The sequence below is a fragment of the Apiospora hydei genome, assembly GCF_038363865.1.
Source record: "Apiospora hydei strain CBS 114990 chromosome Unknown utg000008l_segment0_segment0, whole genome shotgun sequence".
Taxonomy (NCBI): domain Eukaryota; kingdom Fungi; phylum Ascomycota; class Sordariomycetes; order Amphisphaeriales; family Apiosporaceae; genus Apiospora; species Apiospora hydei.
Genome location: NW_027117367.1, coordinates 1,344,021 through 1,362,125, shown reverse-complemented (window position 1 = coordinate 1,362,125; position 18,105 = coordinate 1,344,021). Strand labels below are relative to the sequence as shown.

The window sequence follows — 18,105 nt, the reverse complement described above, 5'->3', positions numbered from 1 at the left end:
AGGCAGGCCCATCTTTGTCTTCTCTCAACTTCGTAGAAACAATCTGAAATCCCATGACATTTTGAACCCTTCGCGGAAACAAAACCAAATTTGATATACCCGCTAACAGTGTTTGTTGCCAAACTAGAACGTGATCTAAAGCCATCCTGCATTCCTTTAACATGGTCCGAATAGGACCAACCGAGCTAGCGCTTTCACCTCCCAATGTCGAACCAACAGAACAAATGCAGCAGTGTGGCGAGAATCCGAATCCAGCCGAATCGCCCGCGTAAAATGATCCGAAGCCTGGTCTTCGAAAGTAAGCCTTGTGCCTGTCGTAATCGAACCACGTACGGCTCCCGTCCACTGGGGACAGTCAGGCCGTATAAACCCATTATTTCCCTCGTCGATTCAGCCGGCCCAGCATGCCTTTGTCGATATCATTGCCCGAATCCATTATATTTCCCAGACTCATGACAGAGCTGGCCGAAGTACTGCTCACAGGCGGTCCTGATGATCCGCCCCTCGGGGGAGGAGTGCGGTTATCATACCCTGACGGCTGTGTTCCTTGTGCCGCAAGTGGCGCATAAGGAGCCAGATGGTTCGGGCTACTACTTGACGATGGAGAGCGTCTTCGAGAATTGTCGTCGGGGAATGTGGTCGGAGGCGGCAACCGCATGCTATGCTCCTCTTCGGGCGGCCGTGGGCGCCGCATACCTGCCACAATTGCCGTTTCTCCCCTTTCTTCAGGGTAAGAAGAATTAAACGACCCTGTCGGTGATGGCAAGGGTTGATCGTACCCAGGAGGTCCTGTTGGATAAGGGCCGCCTCCTTGCTGGGCATTCGACGGGCCACTCAGTGGCTGACCGTACGCCCCGAAAAGCTGTGTACCGGGCGGGATCCCGTTCTGGAGCGCAGATACCGGTACGAACGCAGTAGACGCAGACGAGGATACGGGCTGGAATATACACTCCTGGTTCATCTTTATACAGTTGGTGCATTTTCCGCCAGGGGAATTTTGATAGCCACTGCATCGAATCTAAAAAGCACATTTAGTATACTGTCCAAATAATGCGGGGCTTTGTCCATGTGGTGATCAATGTGACTCGCTCGACCTACCTTGCGTCGCCTACAATACCTGCAAGCGATAGATGTCCTTTGCCGCGGCGCAGAGGGCTGCATCACCTGTTGCCCAACTCGACCGTAATCCGGTGGATACGGGCCTGGTGGTCCTCGCTCTGGTCGATATGCAAAGTCGTAGGCAGCATTTGGGCCATAGGAGGGTGGGCGCGCTGCGGAGTAGTACTGCGGCCCCCGCGGATCCGGAGGATAAGATCCTCTAGTATCTTGAGGTGAAGGCTGGACAGGCGGTAAATATCCATGCGGCGGAGCGTAACCACCGCTTCCAGCTGGAGAGTAAGAGCCCTGGTGACTGCTGCTCGACTCCGCCGGGTAGCCATTTGAAGAACTCGGTGACGTGCCGTAACTACCAGAGCCCCTGGGATCCCACCCTTGCCCCCTTGGGCGGGATAACCACGAGGGTCCTGAATAGACGGTAGGGTCACTGCTCCCGAGGCCATTTGTGACCTAGAATGGTATGCAATAGATCTGGAAAGCTCGTCTTCTTCTCCCGGAGGAGGAGGGTACTGCGACTCGTCGTTATGGTCGTGTCTTGGTCCCCTGCTGCGACGGTCTTCTGCCATACTACGATGACGGACGCTGGAGGGCGCCAGGGTGAAGATTGCAGGTAGAAGCCCACGAAGCTTGGTGTGCTCTCTATTCTAGTTTTTGAAATAGAGTGGTCGGACCTTGCGGGATGACGATTCGTGTGTAAGTGCTCGCTTGCACCAGACTTGAAGCATGTAGCTGAACGGTCCAGACTAACAGCAAGCAAGCACACCGGTCTGTCCTCACCACACGCGCGCGCCGGAACCAAGCAGGCGTCTGCGAGCTGTCGGGTTGAAGTGTTGTCTCAGTACGCAATATGAGGTCGAACAGCGCACGCGTCCACAGGGAAGGACGAGTGCGGGCAAATAGGTCACTAATAAGACGTTGCCGTCTCTGTGTGTGTGTTTGTGTCTCTCTCTCTCTCTTTCTCGCGCGCGGCGCTTGAACAAACCTCGACTAAGGATGAACAAGAGCTAAGAGGGGAAGCAAGACACAGCTCCGCCTGGGCAAATCTCCGACGGAGTGAGGAAAGAAAAGGACGTAGTGGAGAGATGCAGAGTAGGAACCGGCACGAAGTTTTTGGGTGGTGCAGGTGGAGTGGCGGGGCCAACCGTGGTGAGCGCAAGACGGACGGGACCGGGGCCTACTTAAATGCCGGGAAGGCCAGGTCTGCGCTGTGAGTGCGGGATCTCCCTTGAGTCTGGCGAGTCAGAACCCTTCAACACCCAACGTCAGTACTTTAAGGAATGCGCCAGTGGTGAAAATAGACGGTGTTAAAAATAAATGGAGAACGCAGAGCGGCAGGGCATGGGCGCTGCAAACAATAACATCATTTGGCCGTAGGCGCAGGATTTTCTTTCTTTCTCGTTTCGTTGCTCTCACTACCTACTCTCTGGGTACATGCAACACCAAACAAGACCCGAGAATATGTAGCTCAAGTCCAATGGGGAAGTACCAGCAGCGGGACGGGAGGATGGTAAAGAAGTGCATTCATTCCATGGCAGAACGAGACAGCTACAGCGCCGTACAGCAAAATGCGCATTCGGAAGCAGAGCAAGGTAGTGGGAATGAACGATGAGGGAGGTTGGCTGTTAGAAGTTGCTGGGTGCTTGTGTTGTGCTCCCCAGACCGAATACCGATTAAAGACAGCGTGCCAATCGAGACGACGTCCAAGCTGACCCTGCAGATCGGAACCAATGCGACAGATTGCGATGCCCCCCAGCTTGCAATGGGAAAATAATAAAGAAACAGAAAGAGAAAAACAGTCCACATACCTTTCGTGTCTCCCAGGTGCTACTGCTACGTTGTAGCAGTGGTGATTAGAGCGAAGAAGGGCGGCACTGAGGAGAGGCCGTTTGTTCGTGTAATGTTGGCCAACCGCGATTAATGGCAGATGATGCGGGTGTGTGGGCTTGGCTTGGCTCTGCTCTGATGCGCTTCGCGGTGCTGCGCAAGGGCCGTCCAGTCAGTCGGTGACCATGGACTAGTCTGGTGGTGAGGAAGACAGGCGGCGAGGGTCCCGTTCCCCAGGGGCATGGATGGATGGTGGTGTCAGTCTATCTGCGTAAGTGAGCAGAGAGCAAGCAGCAGGCAGAAAGAAAGAAAAAGACAAAAAAAAAAAAAAGGTCGGGCGACGGCGGCGGCGGGCAAGAGGGGATCTAGGCGCCTCTAGTAGTGCCCCCAAGGGATGACTCGACTCGCCAACGGGAGTTGATGGTGAGCTTTCTACTGTCAACTACCCAAGGTAGGCCGCCAGTTTCGGGATCGATTGGCTTGCAGCGGAAGAAAGGATGTGGAATGGGGAGAGAAGTGTCAGTCAGAAGGGCTCCCAGTTGCCTCTCCCGCAACCAAGCACCTGCACTTAAGGGCCCCCAGTACATGCAGCGCTGCAGTGATTGTACATGTACGTACAAGGGCAGAGCAGGGGGTGGAGGTAGCGCTAGGGGCGTTCCTCCAGCCGCTTACAAGAAACTAGGTCGGTCGTCGCTAGGTAGGGCTCCTCCTAGCATGTACCTGTATGCATGTGTGGCAATGGGCCAAGGTTTAGGTACCTGTGTAGGTTGGTAGGGTACAGTACCGAGAGGCGGAACCTCTCCAAAGGGCAGACTTTTTGGAAGAGAGAAGGTAAAAAGAGTTGTTTAGCAAAGCCGCGGATCCTTTGCCAATCAGGTCCAAGTCTGGGGGGGCGTCTAATCCCGGATCCCGCCAGTACGGACGGACCTTCCAGGCCGCAGGACGGGCCGCAGCTGATAAAAGTCCCAAACTGATTCGATCGAAGCCTGCTGGAAAATGGTGGTGCTTTGCTGCCGTGGTACAGCCTGCCTCGTGCTGTTTGACAACCCCGGAATATCGATGCAGAGTAAGATAATACCCAGCAACTGGAGCGGTGCGAATCTCGGTAGAGGCAGAGGATTGGTCGGTGGGTGGATTGTGTGGGCTTTTGCTGGCCGGCCGGCCGTCTCTCTCTCTCTCTTTCTCGCTCTCCCTCTCGCTCTTTCCCTCTCTAACTCGCTCGTTCACCCTCTTTCTCGCCTTGTCTCTCTTTTTAATTGACTGAGCTGGATGCGACAGTGGTGACTACGGCAGCTGAACCATGCAATCCGAGGGGAAGCGTGAGAGGAGGGAAACAAAACATAGGTGGGCTGCTTATGAATGTCTCACATAGACGCGGAATTGCGCCTTCAAACGTCCTCGAGCCGTGCCGAAGAGCAGCATCGGCTATGACGCAGGACGTGCAGGGGAGCTTGGTTCAGATCTGAGATTTTGCCGCTTTTGGAGGAGATGACTCGGACCTTTTGAGTCGCGCCCTTCTATCGTTACATCGATGCTGTCTCTCAACTTCAAAAAAAGGCACCAGGGTCCGATTAATTGCAATCAATGGGTAGCAGAGTAGCAGCAGCCAGCCAGCAGCAGTGGCGTACTGGGTGCAGCGGGCGGATCGGTTTGTCCCGTGGTGGTAGTAACCAATTGATAGGTACTAGACAGCCAGAGGCAGGCATGCGCCGTTTGCTGGAGGTGGTTCTGGGCTTCCTTGCCAGCCCGCCAGTGCAGTAAATGAAACTAACGGACATGCAAGGTCACACTGCCAACGGTAGGACAATTTAACAGGCCAAGGCCCGGCAGCGCTCTACTAGAGGCATGCATGTATATTATGTAGCAACTACTAGGTAGAGTCAGACAGTTGCGATAGGTCATCTAAGCCAGCCGTGGGTTGGTTAGCCTTGGTTCAACAGGAGCGAAGGGGAGGGAAGGGAAGGGGAAGTGAAGAGGAGTCCGAGTGTGGCAGAGTGTTTGCAGTCAGCCGCTCCATCGTTGGTTCGTGTTGCTTTAGTTGCCGCTGCTGTGCACTGTTTCCCTCGTGGGCCGGCTGCAATCAAGAATGACAAGACAAGATCGAGTGCGTGTGGGTGGTCCGTTTTGGTATGTACTTGCATGTACCCGGGGTACAAGCTTACTTGATGTTGAGCTTCCCACCCATCAGTTGATGGCTTGGGCCGATGCGTTTGTGACAGGCCCGGCTTGGTCCAATTTAGGGGTTTAGATTAGGTGCATGCTACCCAGGCATATTCGATGGATGGCGATTCCATTGCCTTCAGTCATGTGGTTGCTGCCAATTTACATACCTGGCGGACAAGTAGAGACGAACTGGCAGGACGGCGGCATCAGGAGGAACGGGACAGCACAATGGAAGGGATGCATTCCTTGATGTAGTACCCAGAGTGCTAATGGAGCAAGCAGGCCAATCCCATCCTGAGGGGTTCAGATACACATGAACTTGCATTGCTATAGGTGTTGCAAATCGACAATGGGGCCCTAGACATGCATCAATACATGTAGGCACATACATGTATGTACACACATAGACTTACAGTTACAGGACGATTTTGCATAGGCTCCCGTAGGTATCATGGCTGCTCAAGTAGTTGATATGTCCACACACACTCTCTCTCACTCACTCACACACACACTCACGATATTTTGCTTAGCTGCATACAAAACACGCGCGCACCCATTCGACCCCAACAGGCCCCTCCCCCAACTGCATGTCTGCTAGCCGGGAAGAGGGTAGCTCGTCCGCCTCGGTCCCAGTGCTCTGGCTCGCACATTGCTTTTTTCCTGCAAGAGACCTTGTCAGTTCGTTTGCTCTCACACCGCTCCTTGCGCTGCCGTACACCCCCGCCTTTTGATTTAATAGGTACGCCAGTACTTTCGCAAAACTGTGAAAATCATCCCGGTCTTCTCGTAAGTTGTGTTGTCGTGGAGGAGAAGGAAGGTATCTGACTCTGTGCGGGTCCGTGGCAGCGGGTTCCCGTTTTCTCTCCTCGCGGGCCAGCCCTGCTTGCATCTTTGGTTCGTCAGATCCAGAAGATCTAACGCACCTCTTTTACGAGCCTTTTCCCTCTCCCTCTTGTCTCCCGCAACCATGCTACTGACTGATTTGGTATGGCATCGGGCATCGAAGCTGGTCCCAGCGATATGGCTCATCGAGGGCTTACCCGTCATTGAAATGACCCCTCAAGGAAACGCACACGCTCTTCCACAATTCAGCCTATCCTCCTCGTACATAAAGAGTACATTGCACAGTCGGCGGTCAGAACGGCATACGTGCGGCCCTGAAGCACAAGAGCAGTGGCTTGTCTTTTCCACCGCCAGGATACGGTCAAATGACATGTACACCTGTCAGATGGAGTCCAGAGACCAGGATCAAGACTCTCCGCACAGGATTAAGGTATTTCATTGCGGGATGTGGCTGAACGCAACAACAACTCACAACTCCAGACCTCGTCGGCTTGCCACTAGGATTCCGGAGGAAGGCGTTGGATCACTCGTCATCGAGGCTCGGCAGTGGCCTTCAATGCGAGCATTGAAACCCAAATCTACGCGAGAGAGAGAAGGCGTCGGAATGGATGGCGATCCCTGGCCTCCATGTACACCCAGGCATGCATATGTCGGCAGCCACGGAAGTGACCGAAACGACAAAAAGGGCGGGCGTGAGAATTACATTACTGCAATGGCACGCACACGGAACTAGCACGATGTTGCGGTATCCAGGTTCGAACTGAACCATGATCATTATTGCATTGGGCATTGGGACTCGAAGACAGGCCTCGTTTACGCCCGCTACTCGTACCAAGTATTGCTAACTAGCAGGGCGCGGCGCAGCGAGCAAATAAAAAAAGTGTTCACGGCGTACTCGGTACATACCAGAACAGTACTAAGGGTACCTCATCCTCATGGAGAACCACCCCTGCCGCCGCGTGCGATAGCAAGGTGCAAGGTCACCACCCGCTTTGTTTCGTGTGCTAGCGATGGCGGCTGCCGCTGCGCTGGGTAACCTTGGAATCCTGAGCACGTCAGCGTCCGTTTCGCCAGCAGCTCTGTGGGGTACAGTTGCAAACATAGCGCAATCATATCCGCTTGCGTTCAGCGCTGCTAAGAATTATGGACTGAGCGGCCCTTACCCTCGTGGAGCTCTCCGAAGCAAGGCCGTTGGCACTATGTCGTCCTACTGGAAGGAGCGGGCCTCGTCGTGATCCAATGATTGTCAAGATCGTGGCTATTTCAACCTACGACACCATTATAGTGTGCCGACCATTTCCATTAGAACTCCGAAGGCAGCGGCTGGGTGGTAGATGAGGGCTCGGCTAAGGATCTTGCGATTGCCACTAGCCATGCCCTAGCTCACTTAGCACCGCCAATGCCCAGGCCGTACCAACATGCAAGGTCCCGTCGGCTAGATGATGTGCTGTTGGGAAGCGGCAGAAACGCTCCCTATGTATGTTAATAAGATGTGTTAAAGGCCTGCCTCCGAAGGGCTTAGAATTCGCTAGTTGTCCACCTACCTAGGGACGGAAGGAAGAAGAAGACCGTGACGTCTGGTCGTCGTCCGACACCTGATTCTTGAAGCTGCCTCCTTCCTGATCGCCGATTGACATCAGGTACCACAACTAGAGGCTGGCCACGGTGTCCCTGCAGTGATGCTGATCTGGGTAAAAGGCATCAATAAGTAAATTCTTGAGTTGCTGATGTGATGTCAAGAAGGGTAGCGTACGTGAAGTACTGCTGACTTTTTTTTTCTCCTTTTCGGACAACAAACCTGACGAAGCACGGATGGTTGCATGTTTCAGCACTCCTGATGACCAGACAATCCTGGCCGATAGTAATCATTGACATCTAAAGAAAACTGGCCGTTTGCTTCCGTTATAACCCCCTCCAGATAGCAGTATCCTGGTCTGTTTGATGCCAGAGCCCAGGGCGACACAGGATGCAATTCGGCACGTCGCGGCCCAGCCCTTCCGTCCGAGCAGAGTTTGGCCGGGGAAACAGAGGACCCCATCTTGCCTTCTCGAAGCATTTCAGTGAGGGCGGATGGGCCCCCTGGGGTATGCAAACATTCCTAGTGGCCACGTTGTTGTCCACAAGTAAGAGGGCCGAGGTACTGTAAGGGGGGGCATTGGGGCATTCAGATGCGCCACTGCAAAGACCTGCACTGGACTGGACTGGACTGTCGAGCTGAGATGATTCAAAAACCGCCTACCTGCTCGGCTTGAATCGGAGAGCCTGGTCCAGAAGTGTCAGATGAGGACCCCTCCAATGGATTCAAGCACGGTCGAAGCAGCCCCGAGTCCACTGCAATTGAAAAACGGCCCAGCAATCAGCCCTTTATTCCTTCATCCACGTGCAGGTCCGCCATTCAGCGACTCTGGACTCTGGACTCTGGACTCCGTCATCATTCGCTCCGCACCAGCGACCGCACATGATCCTTCAGGCCATATGATGGAATCAATCATCGCGTCGGAGGTCAGCGACATCGTCTCAGAATCTGATTGGTCCCAACACTGCGTTCAGCCTATCTAATCCGGCCTAGCACCGAAGTCGGTCATCGAGGTCGCTTGTTGGCAGGAAGTAGGCTTGTCTTCGCTGCGTTTCTTCTTTCGGCTTCCTTTTCCTCGCACAAACACACCCTTTCCCGATTTTTCCTACCACCCACCACGGGAGAATAGATGCAGGCAATCGCCTGCGGCCGTGCCGACCAACTAAAACGCGGGCATTATTTATGCTTTGCCCGCCCCTTCGCGGATGGCCTGCGTCGGTTGTTCTTCTTCTTCTTCTTCGAGTCTCGCTTCCAGCATTGAAGTGCATACGTACAGCGGGCGGATGGTCATCCATGTCAGCATGTATGTACGGTATGGTATGTACATGTAGTACGTGTACGGTAGTACATGACATGACACGCCATGCCATGCCAGATGTTGTCTTTCGCATCCCCACCCGATGAGATGTAGGAAGGGTTGCTTAATCAATCGTCGATGTAACCCCTCATGATCAGTTGAGGTGCCAGGCCTTGTGGTTGGGACCAATGGACGAGATTGCCATTTACTGCTTTGGGTTGCATTTGCTGTTGTCCAGCTACGGTGGGTGTAGTGATCTTGTCAGCTTCGCGTCCCAATCCGGAATACCGCCGGCCAGGTATGTTCCGCTTTGCCAACTTCTTACCTTGGAAACCGTTTTCTGTTGGGTTTCCTGATGTTGCAGTGCCGCCATTACGCAGGACAATCCTTCCGAGATGCATGTCAAACAGTCAAGGAATCCCATGCGCCTCCTAAACGTATGACCCCTTGGGGGTCCAACACGCTCGCTTGGCAGCAGTCAGCTACTGAACACCGCCCTTTTCTCACACCTTGGTCAGGACCCTGGTTGCCTTACCGAAAGTATTGGTACTCGGCAGGGAGACAGGCCTGCCTACCTTCTGGAAACCAGCAGTGCAAATACATGGCAGCTATCTGACCTTAGGTGTCAAGTCCCCGCCCCCTGCGTACCTAACGTGACCACATGGGGCATTGAATGGGATGATCGCCAAGCCGCCCGCTTCGAGCGTAGGGCACTTCACGATACTTAGCAAGCAGCACCCTTCTCCCTCGAATCAAGTCAGAGCCATCTGAAGTATCAACTGGCCACGCCTGCCATGCTCTGCCACGTATTGGGATGGTGGTGACTGGGCGACAACCAGTCGAATGTTCAAGTTGGCAATTGATGGACGAAGACTCTCTCACTGCATGGTCTTTCTCGTCTCCCCCGCATACACACTGCTGGTAGACACCGCCGTGGTGCTACCATGTATGCAGTTCGCCCGCTTTTAGGCTCTTCCCGCGTCCCGTCATATCCATGCATAAATGAGATAGCGGTGGGAATTCCAAACAGCCTATAGTTTTCTCGAATGACTCCTCCTTGCAGAGGATGCAGCTTCGGTCGGTCTCTTTTGGTCGTCCTGCATGGATGACACGTCGCTCTCGCAGTGGGAAAGCCGACCTACTCCAACTCCTGGGTGTCTGCATATCCGCCAAACCCCATCGCACGGTGGAGCCAATCAACCAAGTCATCGACTCCGCCGCATGGGAAACAGAATACATGCGTACAGGATATCAAGTACATCATCATACAGGCGTCTATACAAGCACACATATCTATCTTTTCTACAGCATAGTATGTACGGTCCAGGGTTCCCAGATCATCCTCATCAAAATGACTCGGTTCATCTGGATGAAAATTGCATGAAGCCAAAGCAGCGAATGAGCCGGAAGGTCATTCATTGGTCGACAGGGTTACATGCGGTATCTCCAAGTGCTTCAGCCGCTGCCCTGTCTTGCCTGTATGGCTTGCGTGCTTATCTAGGCAGGCGGCTGGATCAGTATCCCGGCGGTAAACTCTACACTATGTACGCGATATACTACACTTTGACACGACATGCCACCTCAGACTGGCATGTCTCAGTCAAATGAGGTTCGAGCCTTGACAAGAGAAGGATCGGGTACATTGCACATACTGATCGTGTGGCAGTGTTTCTAACGGCATCGTAACATCTTGACTGTTCAGTTAAGCTTGACCACATCTCACTTGGGCGATGCCAATTGAAGTTGCTCATACGCGTCAAGACTCCCAAGAGACCAGACCCGGTCGCTACATAGCCTTCTTCGGGCTCTACAGGGTACAATGTGGTACTACTACATGCCAGGTGCATCCAAGAGGGAAAAGGCAACATTATTTCTCCCCAATTAACCTGTACCTGAACTCAACCTATTATGATGAGACTAAACCTTAAAGTGAACGCAAGAACCCAACTCAACCACATCCCCGGAGAGCATGTTTGCATGCACCCGCTCACCTTGAAGCAAGCACCACGAGCCGAGATCATGGGCCATGCTTCAACGTGTGTCCCGTCGCGTACCCACCATCTCACTCTCCAACGATCAACTTAACATCAACACCCATATCGGGGCGCGCCTGGTGGTATATGCGGTGAATCTACGTACGGGCGCCAAGTTAGGCGAGCCGAACTCGATTTTAGCTTGCTGGAGTACACAGCGTCGGAAGAAGAGGGGGGGTCCTGCAAAGCTCCACCACCGCGGGTACAGAACGAGCCAGTTTACCGCGTAAGGTGATAAGTTCTGTGCGAGGAACAGGGGACAGACAAGTCGTCTGAATGTTCTCCGCCTCACGGACGGAATATGTGCGCGCTAAGTAAGTATGCCGTACAGCGGCCCAGTAGTTCACCCCTCTGTCCCGAATTCAATAGCTTTGCAAGTCACGACAGATCTACATGCCCCCAGCAGACCCTCATCGTCAAGCTGTGATCTGTATTCAACAAGAAGGGAAATAGCAGAGTGACAGAAATGGCTGTCCACTCACAGTCTGCCGCATCTTACTTGCTGTTGACTATTGGATAGCTTTGCGAAGGGGAGTCCCAGCAGAACGGACACGCCCCCTTCACACCCCATAGCTTGCATGCAGTGGAATCAAGCTAGCAGGAATGCAACCAACACACACTACTGATACACGGAGGGGGTGATGCCTTCTCTACCCTTGGGTGTGATCTATGCATCAGTGGGTGCGTGTTGGGTCGATAGATGATAATGTGACCTCTCAAGGCACGATGGAGTTGCCGCAGCAGGGTGGCTGTAAAAAGAGCCGCAGCACTGTATTGGCGTCCCAAAGCGTCGAGTTGCAGGAGACTATACACTGTTGTGGAGGAAAGCACACAGCTACGCATACCCAGCCACCGCACATGAGATAGCGGTACCTTTTGGATGATTGTGGTAGCGAACGGGCTTGGCATAGATGAACCTCAGATCATTGTGCGATTTGGCTCTCCGGAGAAAGGCTTGGCTATGATACTAATAAGGCAACCTGCCTGCTGTGTGCTATGTAATACATATGTATGTGTGGTATGGCCTCCGACGAAACTAACCATTTATTAGACGAAGACTGCATCTGTTGGTTCCCCAGCTACTTGGTCGTGGCTGGCAGCCTACCAAGGGGGCCACCGATAAGGAACAATACCCACAGCTTGCTGACACGCATCCCAGCCGGGACCCTTGGCAGGTTGGCAGTTGGCGGTTGGATCACCTGCAGATAGATAGCCCGGCAGGGTTCCCGGGCTGTGACGATGGTTCTTCCTAGATAGACTGTCCATATCATCCAGGAGGACGGATGACCGCAGTACAAAGCCTACGTCTTGATACGTTTCTGGAGGGCCACACGTCAGTTCTATCCAGAGGGTTGACGTGGACGACGGGTTTGACGAGGATGATAGTCAGATGTTCTGATCCCAAATAACACCGGGTGCCATTCATGAGCAACTTTGTCCATTCAGGGCACCCCTCAAGAGACTAGCGCTGACCAAACGCTGACGGAGAACTCAGCTCTCCATCCAACTTCTTCATGATATGTCCGAATATATCTCCCCCCGCTAGGAAACAGGTGGATATTTTGTAAATAGACTACTGCAGCAATAGCACACCGCTCCGCGGGGCGACGGTATGATGCGCCATCCAAGTCAACACTGTCAAGGACTATGGGCTCAGGGCTGGTCGAGCACACTTGAGCCGTGATTGGCCGGTCTGGACGATCGATCCACTCGGAACCAATCAGATGGGCCTCGGCGGGGACTCACGTGACCTGATATGCATGCAGCGAGCCGAAGCGTTTTCCCGCAGGCTGATTACCCCAGTTATATCTCCAGCGATCTTCCCTGGCCTTGGGGCGTTTTTTCCCCCTACCGTTACCCGCTGCAGCTGGCAGGCTCGACTCAATTGATTGACCCCTCCTTCCTTCCAAGGTTCCCAATCCCCAATTGATCCCCCTTGGAAATCCGAAAGTATGTACTTGCGAAAGCAAGGCGCAAGGTATTCAGATGAGATTACAATCAATCAATTGATCTCATTTCCGCATTGGTGGTCGGTTAGGCTTGCATGTCTCTGGCTTTCCAATTCTGCCCCCATCACCACCAGCTGCATTGCTGCAACCTCGTTCAGCCCTGGCGACTACCTAATGTACTGGTACAGACTGGTACTGCTACATACCTCGCTACTACGACTATTTCCAGGCATCCAGGCATCGCATCCAATTCCGCTCGCTGGACAGCGTCGTACTCATGCAGCGCTATGCGACCGCCAAAGAGGGGACACCATACTTTGAGATACTCGGGCTCGAATGTGTTTGCCTTGCCATCATGATTCCCAGTGTTTTGACCCGTTCGCGGTCAACCAAGGTGTGCGGCCAATGGAATACTGATACTTCATTAGGTAACTGAACTACCACTTACAGTGGAATTCGGATTCTTGGCATTGCCTACCTCCTACCTACCTGCTCTACTTCCAAGGATAACACCAGGCAACATCATTACCTACCTACGACCACCCCCGTGCATCTTGTCAACAAACCCAAGTATACGATGATACCTGCAGCTCGAGTCGTTTGGTCATATTGAAATTGCATGCAGGGCGACAGGGGATAGCCAAGGGATATATGCATTGGTGCGCGCAGTGGGCGATTGGCCAAGACGGTATACCTCATGTACCGGTTGACAAGTCATATCTTCCTTCATATGCACCTTCGGGAAGAGATTCCGCTCCTGCTCGCATTCAATAGCCCCAGACGCGGAGAAAGACACGAACGACAGTCAAATTGTTGGCCAGCAGAACGTTCAATCTTGTTCGCCGACGGGCCAGCTGGTCTGGGCCCAAGATGGGCATCCTACCCTACCCTACCATTTACCCCGCCGCGGCCGACGCGACACGCTGTGCACACACGCACCTTGGCTAGACACCATATGTTTCCCCCTCCACTGGGCCATCGTCTCATCCCTCCCTTGCAGCCCGGGCTTCAGCCATGCGATCCAATCGAGTCCGGCTTACTCCCCCGTCCCGGATCTCCTTACCCCCGCTACCTCGCAGAATAGAGCATGACATGTCTGCAGGACCGGCGTATAACCGGGCTTCCCTTGGACGGTTTATCTTGTTTCTTTCTGCCAACTAGCGGTCAATTTTTTTTTTTTTTTTTTTTTTTTTCAAATGTCGCGCAGGCGTTTGCTGTTAGCAAGGAAGGGCCTCCCTGATGGATATTCCCGGCCTCTGTGCGGGCAGAGGTGGTGGTGGTGTTGGTAATTACCTGAAGTGAAAGTGAAGTTGCATTCGCCAGGCCGCTATTCCCCGCCTACAATGCAGGCGACAGCAGTGCCGGCAGAGCCTTGGCCGAGCTGAACATGGAACTGAACCATGCATACATAGCAAGCAGGCTGGTCATTATGCCCGTTCGCGGGCGCAGGGTAAGGATCACTGCGACACTATGTAAGTGTGAGCTCCCGGACAAACCGTGCTTGATGCTCACAGATGCAGCCCCAGAAACCAGGTAGATAGACGTGTAGCATCGCATCCGTTCTTCATCATACGCCTGCCACAGCTACATGCTTCCTTTAGCCCGTGGCTGGCCAAGGGCGAAGATCCCCCATCTGTTCCAGCATCATATCATCATGTCTGATATCCTTCTGGCAATGTTTCAGTGTACTTTGCGGCGCGCCAATCAACTATCGGGAGGATGCGGCCGCAAACCCGTCGCGTCTGCATCTCGCCCTTAGCCGCGGCCGGACCCCATAGCGGAAGGCTGGCCATGTACCTCTTATTAAGCCTGTCGTCCATCTAGAATCCTGCAGCAAGTCGGCGAATAGGGGCCAGAGACAGCCGTGTGGGAGAGAGAGTACGTACTTGAAATCTTACTAACCTAGCAGCAGCAGCAGCACTACATGTACGTGTGTGCGAGGGAGAGGCGGCAGGGAGGGCTGGTGGCGCAGCTCACTGGCTTGTATCTGCCCTGCTGTCTGCTGTACGCCGCCCAACACACCCCCAAATCGAATATTGTCTAACGCTGGATGAAATGCTACCACCACCACCACCAACAACGACAACACCACGAGGACGGGGTTTTCCTTCTTCCTGCGCAAGTGCCGTCGCATTGCATGGCAACCACTCTGTGCAAATTGCACCGACTCGCTGCCCACCCTCTCAGCATCCGCGTACCCATTTCCCTTTTCTTCGCGATGCAGACGCCCGTCGTCATCGCTTTAGATGCCTGACTCGGCTTTCTTGGATGTTTTGGGCGTCGTGCATAAGTTCCCCCCAAGGCAATGAAGCTATTGAGCTAAGGCCCAGAGGCTAGCGACGCTGCTCCCTAGTTGCCTGAAAAGCATGCTGCAGTTGCTGCGCTGTGGTGCTACCTTGCGACGGCTGCTGCTACTGCTTGCCACCTACCACAAACCCGTTCTGCCCGTAAAGACTGACTAACCTAGAGGCCACAAGTAGCTACCCGCTACGCCCGCAGGCTTGCCGCAACTTGTGACTGCGGACCGACGCACGTCTGCAGCTAGGCCATCAAGTAGTATCCCGCTCCTTGTGCGACTACGGAAACGTCCTTGGCCTTGGCTTTGTAGTGCGTGTGCATCGATTGCCACTATGGTTGAAGATGAATGAATTGGGCGCAGCGAGGCGTGGCTTCAGAATCTTCTATCGCATCTCCCGGCGCGCCCGTCGCACACACACACACATACACCACACACAACGCAGTACCTACCGTCCAACTTATGTACGGCATCGACGGGGCATCGACTATTCCTTGGCGCAGTGCCTTATTATGTATCAAATGTACAATGGATGGATGACCGTTGAATCCTTGGCTGCGGCCCCCCTCTTCCTCCCCCATCTCCTTGCAGGCATCGCCGGTCGCCGAGAGGCGCGAGGATGGAAATGATGCCTGCGTACCCCATTGCTGCCGGCTGGGTATAAGCGATAGCTCATGTACAGTACAGCAGCGGTGAGGATACCTAAAAATGCAGAGCCCGGGGGTTCCACACCCGGTTTCCCTGTGTCGCTTGCCTTCGTCACATGACTAACCGCATTTTGTCACACTCCGGGATTGTCACGCTTTAGTTCTGCAGATACCGACCAGGTAGGTAGGTAGGCAGGCAGGCAGGCAGGCAGTGGTGATGGTATACACTTTTGCTTCAGATGTGGTATTGCTTGGACTTGGAATGGGAAGCAAGGAAGCCTCTCGGCGGGAAGAGGAGTCGAATCTGCTTCTGGTACAGGTATGTGGCCGACAAGTCGCCGGCAAAAGTGTGCGAGGGGTCCACGGTCCAAATGTCGCCGGTTTGGGTTCTAAAGCCCGAGGGATTCCACTGCTTGCTGCTTGCGTTTGGCTCAATGAGGTAAACCAAGCAACCAACGGCCGTCAGCAACCAATCTCCAGGGCACTCGTTGCAAACAGACATCCTATATCGCGTGCTGTTATTACATCACCACCCCTGCTTCCATAGTGCTTACCAGCTCGACGGGGATACGATCGATAGCGACAACCACCATGGCCGAGGTTACTGAACTCAACAGGTCGCATTTCAAGTATGTCAACCGCATTGCATCCCGTATACTCCAATAGTAGCAAACCTACTTATTGACCCTGCCCGGATGCTGATGCATCACATTTTTACCCCGCTAACAATCTGTACGCTGCAGCAATGAGGCGTCAAACTACGACTCCAAGTTTCAAAAGACCATCCAGCAGCTGACCGAGGCCATCCAGGAGCGACTTGACTTCATTGGCGTCGACTGGGTCGCGGATGAAGACGACGGCAGCGAGCAGGGTGACGGCAGTACCCATGCCCGGGAAGTGCGGCTGCTGGACTATGCCTGCGGCACTGGTCTGATGTCAAGGGTCAGTTCGGGCTTTGGCAAGAGAATCCACCCACTATCTCGGCAGTGTCGACGGTAGTGGTAGCGAGAGAGGTTAACAACGAGGCTAACTAACGAACGTTACTGCATGCACAGGCCCTGGCTCCTTACACGTCCCAATGTGTTGGCGTGGATATTTCCGAGGGCATGGTGGGTGTCTACAATGCCACTGCGCAAAACCAGGTACATACGATTCTTTCTTCTTCTTCCTGCTCCTCGTCGCATCCTTTCTGGCCCAGTAGGCCCATCCTTCCTCCATAGATCCTCGGGACCCGGACCCTGTGGATGTGTGATCGTGTGTGTGTGCATCTCGGCCCACATGGATGATAGGTCCGGAGGCATCCTTTTCTTTTTCTTTCTCTGCACATCCATCTATGTGGTTGCTGCTCGGCTAATCCGTTACGATGATCAAAAAATCCTGCTCTTGCTCCTGCTCCTTCTCTCCTGCTGTTGCCTTGCCTTGCCCACTTCTGCGGGAAACCGAGCTAACTCCTCGGGCGTGGTGGTTGGGGAAAACAGGGCCTCTCAGAGGATGAGATGCATGCAGTGGTGGGCGACGTGACGGTCCCTGAAGACCCTAGCCCGGCGGCCCTGTCCGCTCCGCGGTTCTTCAACTTCGACGTGGCCGTGCTCGGCCTGGGGTTCCATCACTTTGCGGACCCGCCTCTGGCGGCCAAGCGCCTGGTCGAGCGACTTCGGCCGGGCGGCGTGCTGCTGATTCTCGATTTCGTTACGCACGAGCCCATCGTGAAGCGGGACGGCCACGATGGCCACGGCCACGGCCACGGCCACGGTCATGGGCACGGCGATAAGGACGAAGACAAGAAGGACAAGGCGTTCCACAATGCGGCGCATACGGTCACGCACCACGGCTTCTCCGAGTCTCAGATGAAGGGCATCTTCGAGGCGGCGGGTGCGGGCCGCGGGTTCGCTTTCCAGGAGATTGGCAGCGGCGTCGTCTTTACCCATGGCTCAACCAAGGATGGATCGAAGCGGCGCGTGTTCTTGGCCCGGGGTGAGAAGGCCTAGGAGGGCGGATGGAGATGAATGAGCTGGAGTTGGGTGTTGTTGATGCAAGTTCGATCATCTCCGGAACCTAAAGGGGCATAAGGGGCCTAAAAGTATATAAGGAAGTAGATGATAACATATAGTCAACCGCATACGAACGGTCTCTTCCTGACGCCTTTTGCATCATGCCCCCGGTACATAATGTACAGAAACAACCTCCTCGTATTCTGAGGTGTTCTTAGTATATGAAAGACCCAACTTCGCCATGCATTCAATGGAACACCTTCTATCACCAGAAGTACTTGGTAGCACCTGCCTGTTGTTACGTACCCAATTAACTTACCCTTTCCCCATCAACGACGACGACGATGACGATCAGGGTCTCATAGCATAA

The 18,105-nt window shown here is 53.9% G+C and overlaps 2 protein-coding genes across 2 annotated transcripts; one reads left to right on the top strand and one right to left on the bottom strand.

Moving 5' to 3' along the window:
• Window positions 1-373: 373 nt before the first annotated feature.
• PG997_011012 (uncharacterized protein) lies at window positions 374-1,682 on the bottom strand (the record flags this gene model as incomplete). Its single annotated transcript, XM_066815327.1, has 3 exons — window positions 374-1,018; window positions 1,099-1,108; window positions 1,165-1,682. The coding sequence occupies 3 exons, from the start codon at window positions 1,680-1,682 to the stop codon at window positions 374-376; spliced, it is 1,173 nt and encodes a 390-aa protein (XP_066664617.1).
• Window positions 1,683-16,335: 14,653 nt separating this feature from the next.
• PG997_011011 (methyltransferase domain-containing protein) lies at window positions 16,336-17,732 on the top strand (the record flags this gene model as incomplete). The annotated part of the gene is made up of 4 exons (XM_066815326.1): window positions 16,336-16,373; window positions 16,488-16,686; window positions 16,800-16,886; window positions 17,223-17,732. The coding sequence occupies 4 exons, from the start codon at window positions 16,336-16,338 to the stop codon at window positions 17,730-17,732; spliced, it is 834 nt and encodes a 277-aa protein (XP_066664616.1).
• Between the last annotated feature and the right edge of the window lie 373 nt (window positions 17,733-18,105).